Here is a 15,621-nt window from a genome sequence, read left to right on the forward strand (position 1 = left end):
CCAGGACCTGAAGGACCGGACTTTCACTGGAGGAGTGACCCCCAGGAGTCCCTCTCCCTTGATCAAGTGGAGGTTTCCCCGAGGAACCCCCCCCTTGCCTGCCTGCAGCGCTGAAGAGATCCCGAGATCTCTCATAGACTAACACTGCGAACCCGACGCTTGTTTCTACACTGCACCCGGCCGCCCCCGCGCCGCTGAGGGTGAAATTTCTGTGTGGGCTTGTGTCCCCCCCGGTGCCCTACAAAACCCCCCTGGTCTGCCCTCCGAAGACGCGGGTACTTACCTGCAAGCAGACCGGAACCGGGGCACCCCCTTCTCTCCATTCTAGCCTATGTGTTTTGGGCACCACTTTGAACTCTGCACCTGACCGGCCCTGAGCTGCTGGTGTGGTGACTTTGGGGTTGCTCTGAACCCCCAACGGTGGGCTACCTTGGACCAAGAACTAAGCCCTGTAAGTGTCTTACTTACCTGGTTAACCTAACAAATACTTACCTCCCCTAGGAACTGTGAAAATTGCACTAAGTGTCCACTTTTAAAACAGCTATTTGTGAATAACTTGAAAAGTATACATGCAATTTTGATGATTTGAAGTTCCTAAAGTACTTACCTGCAATACCTTTCGAATGAGATATTACATGTAGAATTTGAACCTGTGGTTCTTAAAATAAACTAAGAAAAGATATTTTTCTATATAAAAACCTATTGGCTGGATTTGTCTCTGAGTGTGTGTACCTCATTTATTGTCTATGTGTATGTACAACAAATGCTTAACACTACTCCTTGGATAAACCTACTGCTCGACCACACTACCACAAAATAGAGCATTAGTATTATCTATTTTTACCACTATTTTACCTCTAAGGGGAACCCTTGGACTCTGTGCATGCTATTCCTTACTTTGAAATAGCACATACAGAGCCAACTTCCTACAAGGTTCTTGTATTGTAAACGCCTGAATTTCACTTACTCTTCTTAGAGATGTGATGGCGATGAGAAATGCAACCTTCCAGGTTAGGAATTGTATTTCGCAAGAATGCATGGGTTCAAAAGGTGGACCCATGAGTCTTGTTAAGACAATGTTGAGGTTCCATGAAGGAACGGGTGGTGTCCTTGGTGGTATAATTCTTTTGAGGCCTTCCATAAACGCTTTAATGACAGGTATCCTAAATAGTGAAGTTGAATGGGTAATCTGCAGGTATGCAGATATTGCTGCGAGGTGTATTTTAATGGAAGAGAAGGCCAGGTTCGATTTTTGTAAGTGTAGTAAGTAACCCACTACATCCTTTGGAGATGCGTGTAATGGTTGAATTTGATTATTGTGGCAGTAGCAAACAAACCTTTTCCACTTGCTTGCATAGCAGTGTCTAGTGGATGGTCTTCTAGCTTGCTTTATGACTTCCATACATTCTCGGGTGAGGTTTAAGTGTCCGAATTCTAGGATTTCAGGAGCCAGATTGCTAGATTCAGCGATGCTGGGTTTGGATGCCTGATCTGTTGTTTGTGTTGTGTTAACAGATCTGGCCTGTTGGGTAACTTGACGTGGGGTACTACTGATAGGTCTAGCAGTGTTGTGTACCAAGGTTGCCTTGCCCATGTTGGTGCTATCAGTATGAGTTTGAGTTTGTTTTGACTCAATTTGTTTACTAGATATGGAAGGAGAGGGAGAGGGGGAAAAGCGTACGCAAATATCCCTGACCAGTTCATCCATAGGGCATTGCCTTGAGACTGCCTGTGTGGGTATCTGGATGCGAAGTTTTGGCATTTTGCGTTCTCCTTTGTTGCAAATAAGTCTATTTGAGGGGTTCCCCAAACTTTGAAGTAAGTGTTTAAAATTTGGGGGTGAATTTCCCATTCGTGGACCTGTTGGTGATCTCGAGAGAGATTGTCTGCAAGTTGATTCTGGATCCCTGGAATAAACTGTGCTATTAGGCGAATGTGGTTGTGAATTGCCCATTGCCATATTTTTTGTGCCAGGAGGCACAGCTGTGTCGAGTGTGTCCCCCCCTGTTTGTTTAGATAATACATTGTTGTCATGTTGTCTGTTTTGACAAGAATGTACTTGTGGGTTATGATGGGTTGGAATGCTTTTAACGCTAGGAAAACTGCTAGCAGTTCTAGGTGATTTATATGCAGCTTTGTTTGATGTACGTCCCATTGTCCTTGGATGCTATGTTGATTGAGGTGTGCTCCCCACCCTGTCATGGAAGCATCTGTTGTTATCACGTATTGTGGCACTGGGTCTTGGAAAGGCCGCCCTTTGTTTAAATTTATACTGTTCCACCATAGAAGCGAGATGTATGTTTGGCGGTCTAACAACACCAGATCTAGAAGGTGACCCTGTGCTTGTGACCATTGTGATGCTAGGCACTGTTGTAAGGGCCTCATGTGCAGTCTTGCGTTTGGGACAATGGCTATGAATGAGGACATCATGCCTAGGAGTTGTAATACCATCTTTGCCTGTATTTGTTGTGTTGGATACATGGTTTGTATAACTTTTAGGAAATTTTGAACCCTTTGTGGACTTGGAGTGGCTATTCCCCTTGTTGTGTCTATTGTTGCTCCTAGGTATTGCTGTACTTTGCACGGCAGAATGTGTGATTTTGCATAGTTGACGGAGAAACCGAGTTTGTAGAGGGTTTGTATGACCTGATCCGTGTGGTGTGAGCACTTTGTCAGTGAGTTGGTCTTGATTAGCCAATCGTCTAGATACGGGAATACGTGTATTTGCTGCCTTCTGATGTGTGCAGCTACTACTGCTAGGCATTTTGTAAAGACTCTTGGTGCGGTTGTTATACCGAACGGCAATACTTTGAATTGGTAATGTATTCCTTTGAATACGAACCTTAGGTATTTCCTGTGCGAGGGATGTACCGGTATGTGGAAATACGCGTCTTTGAGATCTAAGGTTGTCATGTAGTCTTGTTGCTTTAGCAATGGTAACACTTCTTGTAGCGTGACCATGTGAAAGTGTTCTGATTTGATGTAGGTGTTTAACCATGTTGGATAATTGCTAAGACCCAAGTGTCTGTTGTTATTTTCTCCCAAGATTGGTAATACTGACTTATTCTTTCCCCCACTGGTGTTGTGTGGAGGGGATGAGTGACCTATGAGTCACTGTTTGGTTGCAGGTGTTTTTGGGCTTTGAAATTTTCCCCTGTTTCTAGGGAATTGTCCTCCTCTGTACTGGCCCCGAAAGCCTCCCCTTTGGTACTGTCCCTGGTAGGTAGACGGTGTTGAATGTGATGTACTGGCTTGTGTGGCCTGACCCCGAAACCCCCCTCTGAAGGGTGTTTTGCGGAAGGTGCCGAAAGTGCCTCTGCCCTGCGGGGAGTAGAGTGCGCCCATGGCAGTGTCAGTGTCCTTTTTTAGCTTCTCAATTGCCGTGTCCACTTCAGGTCCGAACAATTGTTGCTCATTGAATGGCATATTGAGCACCGCTTGCTGTATCTCCGGTTTAAAGCCAGATGTCCGTAACCACGCGTGCCTTCTTATGGTTACTGCTGTGTTAATTGTTCTTGCAGCTGTGTCAGCTGCATCCATAGAGGAGCGTATTTGGTTATTGGAGATGTTTTGTCCCTTATCAACCACCTGTTTCGCCCTTTTTTGTAAATCTTTGGGTAGATGCTCGATGAGGTGCTGCATCTCGTCCCAATGGGCTCTATCATATCGCGCTAGAAGCGCTTGAGAGTTAGCGATGCGCCACTGGTTTGCAGCTTGTACTGCGACCCTTTTTCCGGCTGCGTCGAACTTGCGGCTTTCTTTATCCGGAGGTGGTGCATCGCCTGATGTGTGAGAGTTGGCTCTCTTGCGAGCCGCCCCTACTACAACTGAATCTGGTGGCAGTTGTGAGGTGATGAAAGCAGGGTCTGTGGGCGGTGCTTTATATTTCTTTTCCACCCTAGGTGTTATTGCTCTACTCTTGACAGGCTCTTTGAAGATTTGCTTTGCGTGCCTTAGCATTCCTGGGAGCATAGGCAGGCTCTGGTAGGTGCTATGGGTGGAGGAGAGGGTGTTGAAAAGGAAGTCATCCTCGACAGGTTCCGAGTGTAGCGACACGTTATGGAATTCTGCTGCCCTAGCTACCACCTGTGAATACGCTGTGCTGTCCTCTGGTGGTGAGGGCTTGGTAGTATACGCCTCCGGGCTGTTGTCTGACACTGGGGCGTCGTATAGGTCCCAAGCGTCCTGGTCATCTTGGCTCATGGTGGTGTGAGCCGGTGAGTGTGACGGAGTCTGTGCCGGTGATATGTAAGTTACAGGTGGAGGAGAGGGTGGCGGAGTTACCTTCTTCACCACTTTTGTTTGTGGTGCTTGTTCCTGTGTTTGGAACTCAAGTCTCCTTTTTCTCCTAATAGGGGGAAGGGTGCCGATCTTCCCTGTTCCACTCTGTATAAAGATCCGCTTTTGAGTGTGGTCTACTTCAGTGGACTGTAACTCTTCCACAAATCTATGTTTGCGTAATTGAGAGGACAGTGATTGCTCCTCTGAATATGAGCTGGTAGTTGGCTCGGTTGCCGGTCTTTTCGGCACCGAAACTATGTCCTTGCTCGTTTTCGGCTCCGATGCGACTTTCCTCTTTTTCGGAGTCGAAATTTCTCGCCGTCGATCTTCCTCGGTGCCGCTGTCTCTGCACCGAGCAGCTTCGGCTCCGCTGTCTCGGCGTCGATCTTTTTCGGCAGCACTTTCTCGGTCCCGAGATTGCTGCATGCCTGTGTCTCGACCCGAGTCGGACGACCTCAGCACTAGTTCGGCCTTTTTCGGTGCCGATGGGCGGTCACCGACTTTATGGGTTGAGCCATGGCCTGTTGGCAGTGGCGTCCCCTGGGCCTTGTCTGTTTTCTTGTGTGCTGGCTTCGACGTCTTACTCACTGTTTCGTGGACGTCGAGGTCCTCCGAGTCCGATTCATGGATAGAGAAGGCCTCCTCTTCTTCTCCTTGTTCCTCGAACTCTCGGTGTCCTGTCGGCGTGGACGCCATCTGTAATCTTCTGGCGCGCCGGTCACGGAGCGTTTTTCGGGACCGAAACGCATGACAGGCCTAACAAGTTTCTTCCTTGTGCTCGGGCGACAGGCACAGGTTACAGACCAAATGTTGGTCTGTATATGGGTATTTGTTGTGGCATTTAGGGCAGAATCGGAACGGGGTCCGTTCCATCAGCCTCGATGTAACACGCGGTCGGGCCGACCAGGCCCCGACGGGGGATCGAAATTACCCCGAAGGGCTACCGGAGCTCTTCACGATTCGATTCGGTGTCGATTCTATCTAACCCGATCCCGAACGCAACAATACCGATGCAATTTTCCGAATTTTTAACCATCTTTCCGTCCCGAAACCCGGAGCGAAAAGGAACACGTCCGAAGCCGATGGCGGAAAGAAAACAATCGAAGATGGAGTCGACGCCCATGCGCAATGGAAGCAAGGAGGAGGAGTCCCTCGGTCTCGTGACTCGAAAGACTTCTTCGAAGAAAAACAACTTATAACACTCCGACCCAACACCAGATGGCGGGCTATGCACAACATGTGTATCTGCAGCTACACATGCCATCGAACCTCATGTTTCTGCAATGTGCCGTTCTTTTCCACTCCAGAGAGTTTTTACTTGCCCGTAAAGGCAGTTCAAGCATGTATCACTTTTTGAAACTACAGAAGGGATCACAAGCATCTGTAAAAAGCCATAACTGCTGTGAATAACAACTTGTTTGTCTGGTCATGGAAGGCCTCTTCACTATCCCCTCTCCGGTTTGGTCCAAAGGATTTTCATCTTGTGGTACAATCCTGGGGGGGATTCTACTTTAATTTTTGTCTTGGTTGGTTGGCACCCTGTTGTCTGTTTAGTGAGTAACATGCAGAGATCAATGAATAGAGGGAAATCATGGGAACTGGATGCACAAATATAGGAATGTTGTAGTTGATTGTGACTTTCCATGCAAGGCCATGTCCTGCACTTACGCTTCACCAACTTTTATTACAGTCTGGGAGAGAATTTGTCAGACAGATTTGATCCTGAAGCATTACTACTTCTGCTTCTTCTAAGACAGATAGAGAGCTTGCTCTTTCACATTGTCAAGAACCCTCAGTAGCCTCAGATCTTCCAGCATATTCGCAAATGTGTTAATTTTGTCTAGAAATACCAACACCACCCATGACGTTAGGCCACTTACTGTTCTCTCCATGGGTCTCTGTAAAGGATTACTAGTGCTCTGTATAATCCTTGTGCCATTGATTCAAAATAGTAAAAGCTCAGTTAGTAGCAGTTAGGTGTTTGCCCTGACTCTCCTACCCTATGGGGAACGGATAGTTGCCACTCCCCAGGTTCAGTCCTGAAAAACAATGACTTCAGTAAAGCTGTCATGCGCATCTCTGTCAAAGGGCATTGGGTAGTGGTTTGGTATGGATCAGCTGTTCACAGTACAGTTGTAATTGCACATTTGAACATCATTTTTTTGTCCATCACAATTGGTGAATATAAGGAAATGACTCTTTTTGCATGATCACCACCAAAGTTTTGGACTGATGCTGCTGGGTTTTCAACTCTACGAGTGCACTGAGTCCTGCTAACCAGACCCCAGTGCCACTGCTCTGACTTTAAAACATGAATGCCTGATTGGCTCACCCACAATTGGCATAAGTTAACTTACTTATAGGTCTCTAGTATATGATACCAAAGGTATCCCGGGCCTGTAAGTTAACTTGCCATCTAGACTGTAGCACTTATTCTGCTGCCACTAGTGTGACAAAGCAAATCAAGTCTCCCGAACTACCACTGCTGACTTGTCGGACAGTTTTTAAACTGCTTCCAAATTGACATTTGTGCTGTAGAAAGCTTAGAAGCCCCACTGGGGAATATAGGGTTCTGCGCTGGCAATTCAGCTGTGTTAACTTGTGAACGGGACTACTAAGGTTGGTAGTTCAAGTTGTCAGGAAAGCCAAACAATGTGTGAGCCTGAAAGGAAAGCTTCAAAGGGGAAGCCACCTTTGAAGGGCAATTGGTGGACATACACAAGACATACTCTGCAAAGGAGCGAGGACGGAAGAAAGACTGCCCTGCTGCTTCCTGGACCTGGCAAAAAGAAACTGCACCAAAACCTGTGGCACCGTACTTCAGTAAAAGTTGTCTTCAAATCCCAGAAAGAAGAGATAACTCCAAGAGTCAGTTGGCTGACTGCCTGTTACACCTCCAGTACCACAAATGCTGAAGCTGAAGAAGCTTGCCTTGGAAAGTTGGTAGCCACAATCACTTGACTGCCACTGACAAACGAAGTGCAGCCTGGAAGACCAAGTCTCTATAATTAAACATTGCACCGAGATCTGCTGGACATGGCAGAGCTATTGTCAGTCCAAGAGCACAGCTGATGTCACTGTAACTAGAGAGCAGTAGACTAGCGGCAAATGGTATCTGGCTAGACTTCAAGCAAACTTCAAAGGACATTGACCTCTGTCACCATAGTCACCCCTCCTTGTTTGTGGACTGAGGGGTAGCCCTATTAAGGCCCCCATCACTGGATCAGTATCTGTAGCATCCATGGTGGTTCACACACAGAGCCTAGAATAGGCCTGGAGACTGCTTTAACTGTAAGGTAACCGTCCTGCCAAGCCTCAGTGGGCCACGTACCTTGCTACCTGCCAGTGTTGGTCACCCAAAGATGGCCAGAACAACAGAACACAACTTTACTAAAGATTTCAAAAGTTGCCCAAGTAACCGCTAACCACAGTAGTTGCTAATGCTTTTTTGCAATCTGAATAAAAAGCAGTGATTTATTGCTTGCTTAATGATTTATATCTCAAACTCCTCCGGTATATCTTGCTCATTTGGGTATCTAAAAATTCAGAAACATAAGTGCTACTTTTTATAAACCTGTGTCAGATTTTCTTTGTGTAGTGTGTCTTTCTTAATCAACTATTATGGTACTTCCAAATGTTTTACCAGTGTTCCTTTGATAACGCCTGAGTGCTTGAAGCCACAGCTACCCACAGTTGAGCTAAGGTCTTCAAAACAAACCTGAATAGACCCAAGACAGGTTTGTAAGTTTATTACACGGTGAGGCTGCACAATCACATCATATAATAAGCCGCTTTCTTCACAGTGAAGCATATGGGCTGTGAGAATCTTGGATGATTTCTATTGCTTTCAGGTACTCCACACACATCCATATATTCTCTGCATCTGTTAGGGTCTTGTGCCTGGACTGTTCTTATGCTGGATTCTGTTTTTGACTGTGGCTCCTCCTACATCCACTCAGAGGTCAAGAAAACATGTGCCCTCTGAGTTAGTTTCAGATGTAAGCTTTTTTAAGCTGATTCTGACGAAGCGATCTACAAACTTCCGTCATTTGTGGTTGAACTCTAGTTCTTCCATCATGGTAGATGTTGATCAAGCTCCAGTCGTCAGTAGATACATCTGAGGCATCAAAGTTCCAATGGAAACAAGTGGTAGAGTGTCTCATGATGCTGCCTACGAGCAATGAATAATGGAATGTTGTCTAATGTCCACTAACCATCAGTACAATCTTCACCAGGATGCCCTCTGGCAATGCTTTAATTTCTGAAGCCTCAATCAGAAAAACTCATGTGCAGGCACTCTCCATCACAGAATTGTCCCGCTTGAGCATCTAGCACAGCCAGCAGAAATCATGTTTTCATGCTCCTTCAGCTAGATGACTGGGCTATGTACGGAAATGTGGCAAGCAAAATCATCTCCTGCATTTGGTTTGGGGGATGCTCAGAAAAGAAATGTTTAGAAAACGGATCGGAACAGTGCATATTACAATACAAACCTTCCAAATATTTTGGCTTTCATGTCTGGTTCATGGCAGCTCAATCAAACATAAAATCAGTTCCCTAGGCTGCAGCCTTGTGGAAAATGCCAGAATGGCCAAAATAGCCAGTCCATTCTTTGATAAAAAAAAGATGTTGTAATGCTCATTAGAAAACAAACCACCACAGTCTCGTTCTAGATACAACATGCCAATTTGAGATGAGACACACTGGAAGAGTTCCATCACAAAGAGCATTATTAAGCTGAAACAGGCTTTTTGTGTTATTGATTTCTCTAATAGCTGATTAGCTACTGCCAATGCTCCCCAAGCTATTTCTTATTATTTTAATCAAATTGTAACTGTTAACTTTAATTGTTTTTACTGAAAAAAAGAAGATGTTGTATATGACATGTCAACCAGCAATAAGCTATAAATAAATAAATAAGTACATTAATAAGACTATTTTTCCTTTTACATTTTATCTACGAGTCAGTAAAGTGTTGTGTGTAGTACAAAATACGAACCGAATTGCTTCTTGGGTCAACAAGATGTTAGTGAAAAGTTTCATATCAGAAATAGTGAAAACGTGAAAATGTAGGACAATGACCGTGTATGCATGTTTTGCCAGTAAATAACTTTCTTGACAGCCATTACTAAGGTAGGTGGATCAGTGAAGACAACGCCTATTGTTTTGTTCCAAGAAACAAAATAGACCTAAGATTGAAGGCAATGAGACCCTCATGTGGTTCAGACCCATGATTTTCAAATAGACACAGAAAACTCTCTGTAGCAGGTCATTTATTGCACTGCACAATCCTATTGGTTTTCTATAAGGTCAACTGGTGTGCCATAGCCACATGGATTAATTCACAGGTGTTCTGAAAGTATTGTTGCTTAGCTCCAAGCACTAGAGAGCATTAGTGTCTAATAGAGCACAATGTCCCTGTCTGCACCATGGCACAGCTTTAATTAGGTGTGTTGTGTGTGAACAGGGACAGTGCACCGTATTATTGTAAAAGTGCAACCCTCAGGGAAGCTGTGAAGTTGTGCTTCCATTTGAGCAGCACATTAATATGAGACAGACATCTGAGCACAGCTCCATCTTTTATGGTGCAGTTGGCACCCGACCTTCACTTTCAAGAAGGATAGAAACTGACAGTTGGCTTGTGCAGTGGGTGATTGCACCCACTTGCAGAGGGATGTCTGTCGGGTCCATGGGATCCCCCTTCCCCACTCCAGAGGGGCAGTGAATGTGCACCACCTTTTTGTGGTGCACAGTCAGTGCTTCTCCTGACTCTGCCACTGCACCCTGTCCACAATACTTGCAGGCATGGAGACAATGGTTTTCCTTTTTTTTGCATGGGGCCAGTTTGCCACACAAATGAGGGAACACCCCTTTAGGATTCTCCCATAGCTACATGCGTGCTGTGCCATCTGTATTACAGAAGGGGCCATGCAAGCTTCTGTGGCTCCTTTTATAATACCAAAATTCCCTGGGGCACAGGAAGCAGGTGCACACACCCATTGTGCTCGTGGGGCACTTTCTGTAATATGGACCCCAAAGCTGTATTACCGTAAGGGTTCAATGAACCTCTTTGCACCACAGTGCATCTTTAAATAGATGCCCCTGGTTCAAACAGGGACAGTACGCCCTATTACTGATAATGTGCTACCCCAACGACAGCTGTGAAGTTGCACTGCACTGAGGGGAACCCTTTAGTGGAAGACAGTCCAGATGTTTAAAGCAGCTGGTTAATCTTTCACAGTGCTGGTGGCACACAGCCTGCACTTCAAAAGGGGACAGCGACACCTTGCAGGGTGGTGCAGTGAGTGACCCCAACCGATGATGGGGGTTCCAAGGGTAACTCCCTCTCCAGAGACGAGCACGGGGGAGGGGCATACTGACCATCCCATTACTTTGTGCACATAATCAGTGCATCTTGTGACAGCCTCTTTGCCTGGCACCCATATCCATAACACAATGCAAAGCTAGTGTTTCCCTCAGGTGCCTGGGGCATATGCCCATGTAAATGAAAGAATGCCCCTTTATGATGGTGCAGGCACTACATGTGCATCTGCAGAACCTGCTGTAATACCAAAGTGCTCTGGGAAGCATAAAATGGAATGCACATGACTCTTGCACCCATGGGGCACTTTATGTGATAACGCTACAGTGCACAATTTTCAACACTGCTGAGCAGTAGCCATTGTTCATATTCATTTTACATTTGAAGGCACCATTTACTTGGGAGTAACTTTTGGTTGTTGCGGAATTCTTTCACTTTTAAGTATTCATTCCCTCAGTTACTGATGTCTCACAAAAAGTGCTGCCTGTACACCAAACATTAGCGATAGCAGGAACTTACCAAGGATCTGAAGTGTCAGCTTTATCCGCAAATCAATTTTCTGATGCACATCAGCCTTAAAGAAGAGACATGAGAAATTAGTCTGAGACTGGGTGACATGGACGATGGAAAGAGATGAAGAGGGAGTGCTAGCAATTGGGAGGGCTGAATGTGGTAAAGAATGTGGAGACAAGAAGATAAGCGACATAAAGGGTGAAAGGGAGAAAAAATAGAATATAAAGGGAAGAAAGAAAGCTAGCAGGGAGCAAAAAAGGAAAGAATGAAACAAAGAAGAAAAGGAGGGACGGGAGGAGGGACCACAGAAGGAAGGATATAAAGAAGGAAGGTAAAAGGAAAGCAGTGGCAAATTAAGGAAAATTAGAAGAATGGAAATAAGAAAGAAAGGAAGAAATATAAGATTGGCACTGTGAGCGTCCTACTACTAATACAAGTAATCTAGCATGTCAGATCACTGAAGCATTCTGTCTGTCCCATACTACATGGATGATCCCCCCTGAAAAACTCTCGGCGCCAAGAAGTGTACTCTTGATGGTGTAGTGTTGATTAGATGCATATGCTTCAACAAACTGCGGATGTATATACCAAGAGCTGTGTGGACAGCCATGTGGTGCTAAGGAATAATGCCCTGCACCCATAAAATTCTATAATGCTAAGTATATTGATGCATTGCTTTGCACCACGAAAGCGTCCATGGACATAATCTTAGTAAATAACCTCCACAATGTTGCAAGACATCTGCTTCAACATTCAACATTTTGCTAACTCAGTGACTGTGAGTGACGTGCTGCATCACATACGCAATGGCGAGGAGCTAGCTAAAAGGGAAGAGAGATAAAAAATTGGTTAGCCCATAAGCTAAGCAGAAATGACAATAACAGAAAAGGGGGACGGATGTGTCTGACGATTAGGGAGCCCATGGGGAACTCAATTATTTTGAGGGGGCTGATTGAAATACAAGAGCATAGCAGTCCTCCCACCACACATCAGGACTTATACTTCAGAACGGGTGACATTGGGCTTGTCGCACTGAATCAATGTACAGAACCTATGGATGTCCCATGATACTGATGCCTGTGCCATGGGCATTCCATCTTGTAAAAGTAACACAGGCGTGTGAATTAGGTGTTCTTAATTCTGTGGTGGTGCTTTGGGAGCGCCAACATATCAGTATCTCATGATACTGATAAGTACTCCACTGTGACAACTTCTCTTGGTGCTTCCTTTAGGTTTCCTGGGTAAGAAACACATTTTTATTTCATGCCTGGAGATAAGTAAGCTGTGTATAATTGTGACCCTCTTCACTTAGACATTAACTAATTTCTTACTATAGGTGTGTATCTCACTACAGGGGCTGGAAGTGACTGCTTTTTCACTTTAAAAGTATACCTCTACATAGTCTCCTAAAAGAACATTGATTGGAGAAGAAGACAATTGCTCTGAAGAAAATGTATGCATGATGCTTTTACAGGAATTCCTTAGTATGCGGGATAACAAAGTCCAGGCATGTACTTTGACACAACAAAAAGTGTCTTCCTATTTCCTACCCAAGGAGTAGAAGGAGATAAATTTTAGATGTACCCATTTCCAGGCGTAAATATTGGGGAGGCTTAAATTATCCTTATATGACTCAGTAGGTGATGTTAAATCTAGAGACAAAGATCAGGACCATTTTATAAACTGAATTATGGACATTCCTGAGATGTGTTGTTGGTGATTTCAGGTTCTGAAAATAAACACACCACTTCAGTACTTTCCTCTGCCCCTTTCCTCCTGAGATAGCATGGGCACCCACTATTTAGTACCCACCCTTTCTGGCACTTGATTACTATCCATTACCTTATAAGATACCTTGCTGACTATCCTAATTTAAGAATCACCTAGATTTATATTTATATACTCTATCCCCAAAGCTGGTCTGTTAATCTAAGCATTTTTCCAAGCTTGTATGTGTTTGCCCTGTGCATCTCTTTTGTGTGTCTGACGTTTCCAACCCAGAGCTGTGAGTGCAACTGGGCTTAACAGCTTCTCATGTGAGAGTCAATCATGACACACCATTTGGCATCCCCACATAATGAGGAGGCATGCTGTGCAGCGCATTATAGTGAGACTTAGGCATTAGGGACCCCACTATGCCGAGGAGCATGCAGTGGTGACTGAATATGAAAGGGCATTCCTTACCATGAGGAGCGTACTCATTGTATCGCAGGATTCTGAGGACAGTGGTCTCAGGATTCTCTTCCGCTGTTTGAGTAGACCTTATATGGAGAACAGCAGTCTGAGTGTGTAGTGCTGTTGAAGAGGGTGTTCTAGTCATTCGATGAAAGCGCTCTGGGCACTCTGGGCTTCCAATGGTTCTCGGGAGGGGAGGCGTTGTGGGTATCCCATGCTCTTCAGGGCATCCCATGAAATTGAGAAGAGTGTTCAAGGTATTTGGCACTACTGACAAGAGTGCTTTTGTTATTCCACGAAAACAAGGAATGTAGTTTGAAGCCCAGTGATACCGAAGAGGGTGCTTGGGGTATCCCATGATATTGATTAGGGTGCTCTGGGTATCCCATTAAGTTGAGGAGTGTCCTCCCGTTGTCCTGTCCTACTGAGGAGGTTGCTTGTGGTGTCACAGGATGCTCAGGGAAGAGCTCATGGCTTCCTCTCATACTGAGGGATTCAAGAATCAGCAAGTTCAAAGAGATGCACACAAGAGGGGACATTAAAAGTCGGATGAATAAACTTTACCTTATTCCAAAACGGCTCTCCAATCTCTGCCTCGCCTGAAGCTTCATAACAACTGAGCACCCTGACGTCATCAGGTAAAGCCACGGCCATGCTCAGTGTAAGGTAAGTCATGGAGTCACCTGCACAAGGAGAGGCAAAGAAAGATACATAATAGAGCTACTGAGAACAGTGATAAGGTACATTAGTGAGTCAACTCCAATAGGTTAGAGAGAAGAGGAAAGTCAGGGCATCATCTGCACACCATGAATCCATCAGGACTACCCAACCCAGTTCCAATTTCAGGGAGCGCTCAAAAGTCACCTCTTTAGAGCACTACATCATGCAGCAGTTATAGCTGACATTCACTTTCAGATTACAGATTCCCCTCCAGTCACGGGCTGACTGTATCTTTGCATAGAATCTGTACAATGCTCTTCTACCTTTCATCTAGATTCAATAGCACATACATACATGGAGACAACTGCACTGAAGAGAGGTCACATCATATGCGGGTAACAAGCAGTGCTTTTGGGGAGTTTTAAGACACAGCTTACGGGCTTACAGATAAAGTAAGGGACATTTCAAGGGTTTCTACGGCAACATTATTTTACCTCTTAAGAACCATAATGATAGTTCAGTATAGAACCCTCACTGATATGCACCATGATCTGGTTCGAGATCCTGGCCTTTTCCTAGACTGTACATTCGGGATCTGCTGTTCATTATGGAAGTAGGTCTTTGTAGTGCATTATGCAAAGTCCCATGCCTTGTCACCATGCCCACGTAACATGCAGTACATGTCTTCATCCCTGCATCCAGGCCTCAAGGGCTGGTTTGGGTTTCCCTTAGTATCTAAGTTGGACACCCTTCCTTTGGCTTTAGGCCTGTGGCCTGTGTTCTTTAAATACATATACACATTTGATTAATTTTATTCCTTTTAATATCTTTTGTTACCGCTTGCTTTCAGCTCTTTTTTATTTTAATCAGCTTCCTTTTCTGAGAAGGAATAGTTGTTCTAGTTGCAGATTTTATAAGCCCTTTGCATGGATCTGACTCTGTGTCCTGCTCAAGGCTGTCATGCCCCATGCATGATATTCTATCTAGTATTGCCACTCAAAGAGTTAAGGAGTCAACTCTCAGCTCTAGACATATTATCACGTCAGGTCTGTTCCTAGAACACTGCATGATTTGTTATATAAACACCGCTTAGGCCTAAGAATGGTAGAGAGCATTCCAGTCATGGCTGTTTGAGTACTTACACCATTTCATTAACAGTTTTGCTGATCCTGGCACTGACTCTTCAGCCTAACGGAAGGATTGGGAGCAGACAACAGGCAGAACCTTCCCCATCTTTCAGGTATGGAGTCGGGCTTCTTCCCTAGACCAAGATAGGCAGAGGGGCTAACATCACTATGCTCTCAGGCTTTAGACATTAGGGTGCAGGTTGGAATTATTAGGTTTTATAATCATTCCAGGATGGTGGGATTGTTCGCTTTCTTCACTCTATTGGTAACCATAACCACTGTAATATGCTTCATCTGCCTAATTATCACAGCTCATGCTTTTTAAAATTGGATGCAATTGCTTCAATAAATATATATTGAAACTTCCTTTGCATATCATCATTCGTCTTGGCATGTGTGAGACTTTGTGTAACTAAGAAAAAGGGTACGGTCTGTTCACCACAACTTCCCTGAGGAGTCCTAGTGTCATGTTTTTAGGATGCCACAAGTCACCTTTACTTTTGAGGTTTGGGTGAGGTGCTGCTAGCTAGCCAAAGAAGTCAG

General features: G+C 44.9%; 1 protein-coding gene across 1 annotated transcript in view; it reads right to left on the reverse strand.

Annotated features, from left to right (window-relative positions):
* COMTD1 (catechol-O-methyltransferase domain containing 1) overlaps positions 1 to 15,621 on the reverse strand; it is a 102,596-nt gene that overhangs the window by 28,095 nt on the left and 58,880 nt on the right. Inside the window, exons 4-5 of the mRNA XM_069240794.1 lie at positions 13,856 to 13,974; positions 11,123 to 11,177 (exon numbers count right to left, since the gene is read on the reverse strand). Coding sequence (XP_069096895.1) covers positions 11,123 to 11,177; positions 13,856 to 13,974 — 174 coding nt within the window. The remainder of the gene's footprint in view (positions 1 to 11,122; positions 11,178 to 13,855; positions 13,975 to 15,621) is intronic.

This window comes from Pleurodeles waltl, chromosome 6, assembly GCF_031143425.1.
Source record: "Pleurodeles waltl isolate 20211129_DDA chromosome 6, aPleWal1.hap1.20221129, whole genome shotgun sequence".
In the NCBI taxonomy this organism is placed as follows: Eukaryota; Metazoa; Chordata; class Amphibia; order Caudata; family Salamandridae; genus Pleurodeles; species Pleurodeles waltl.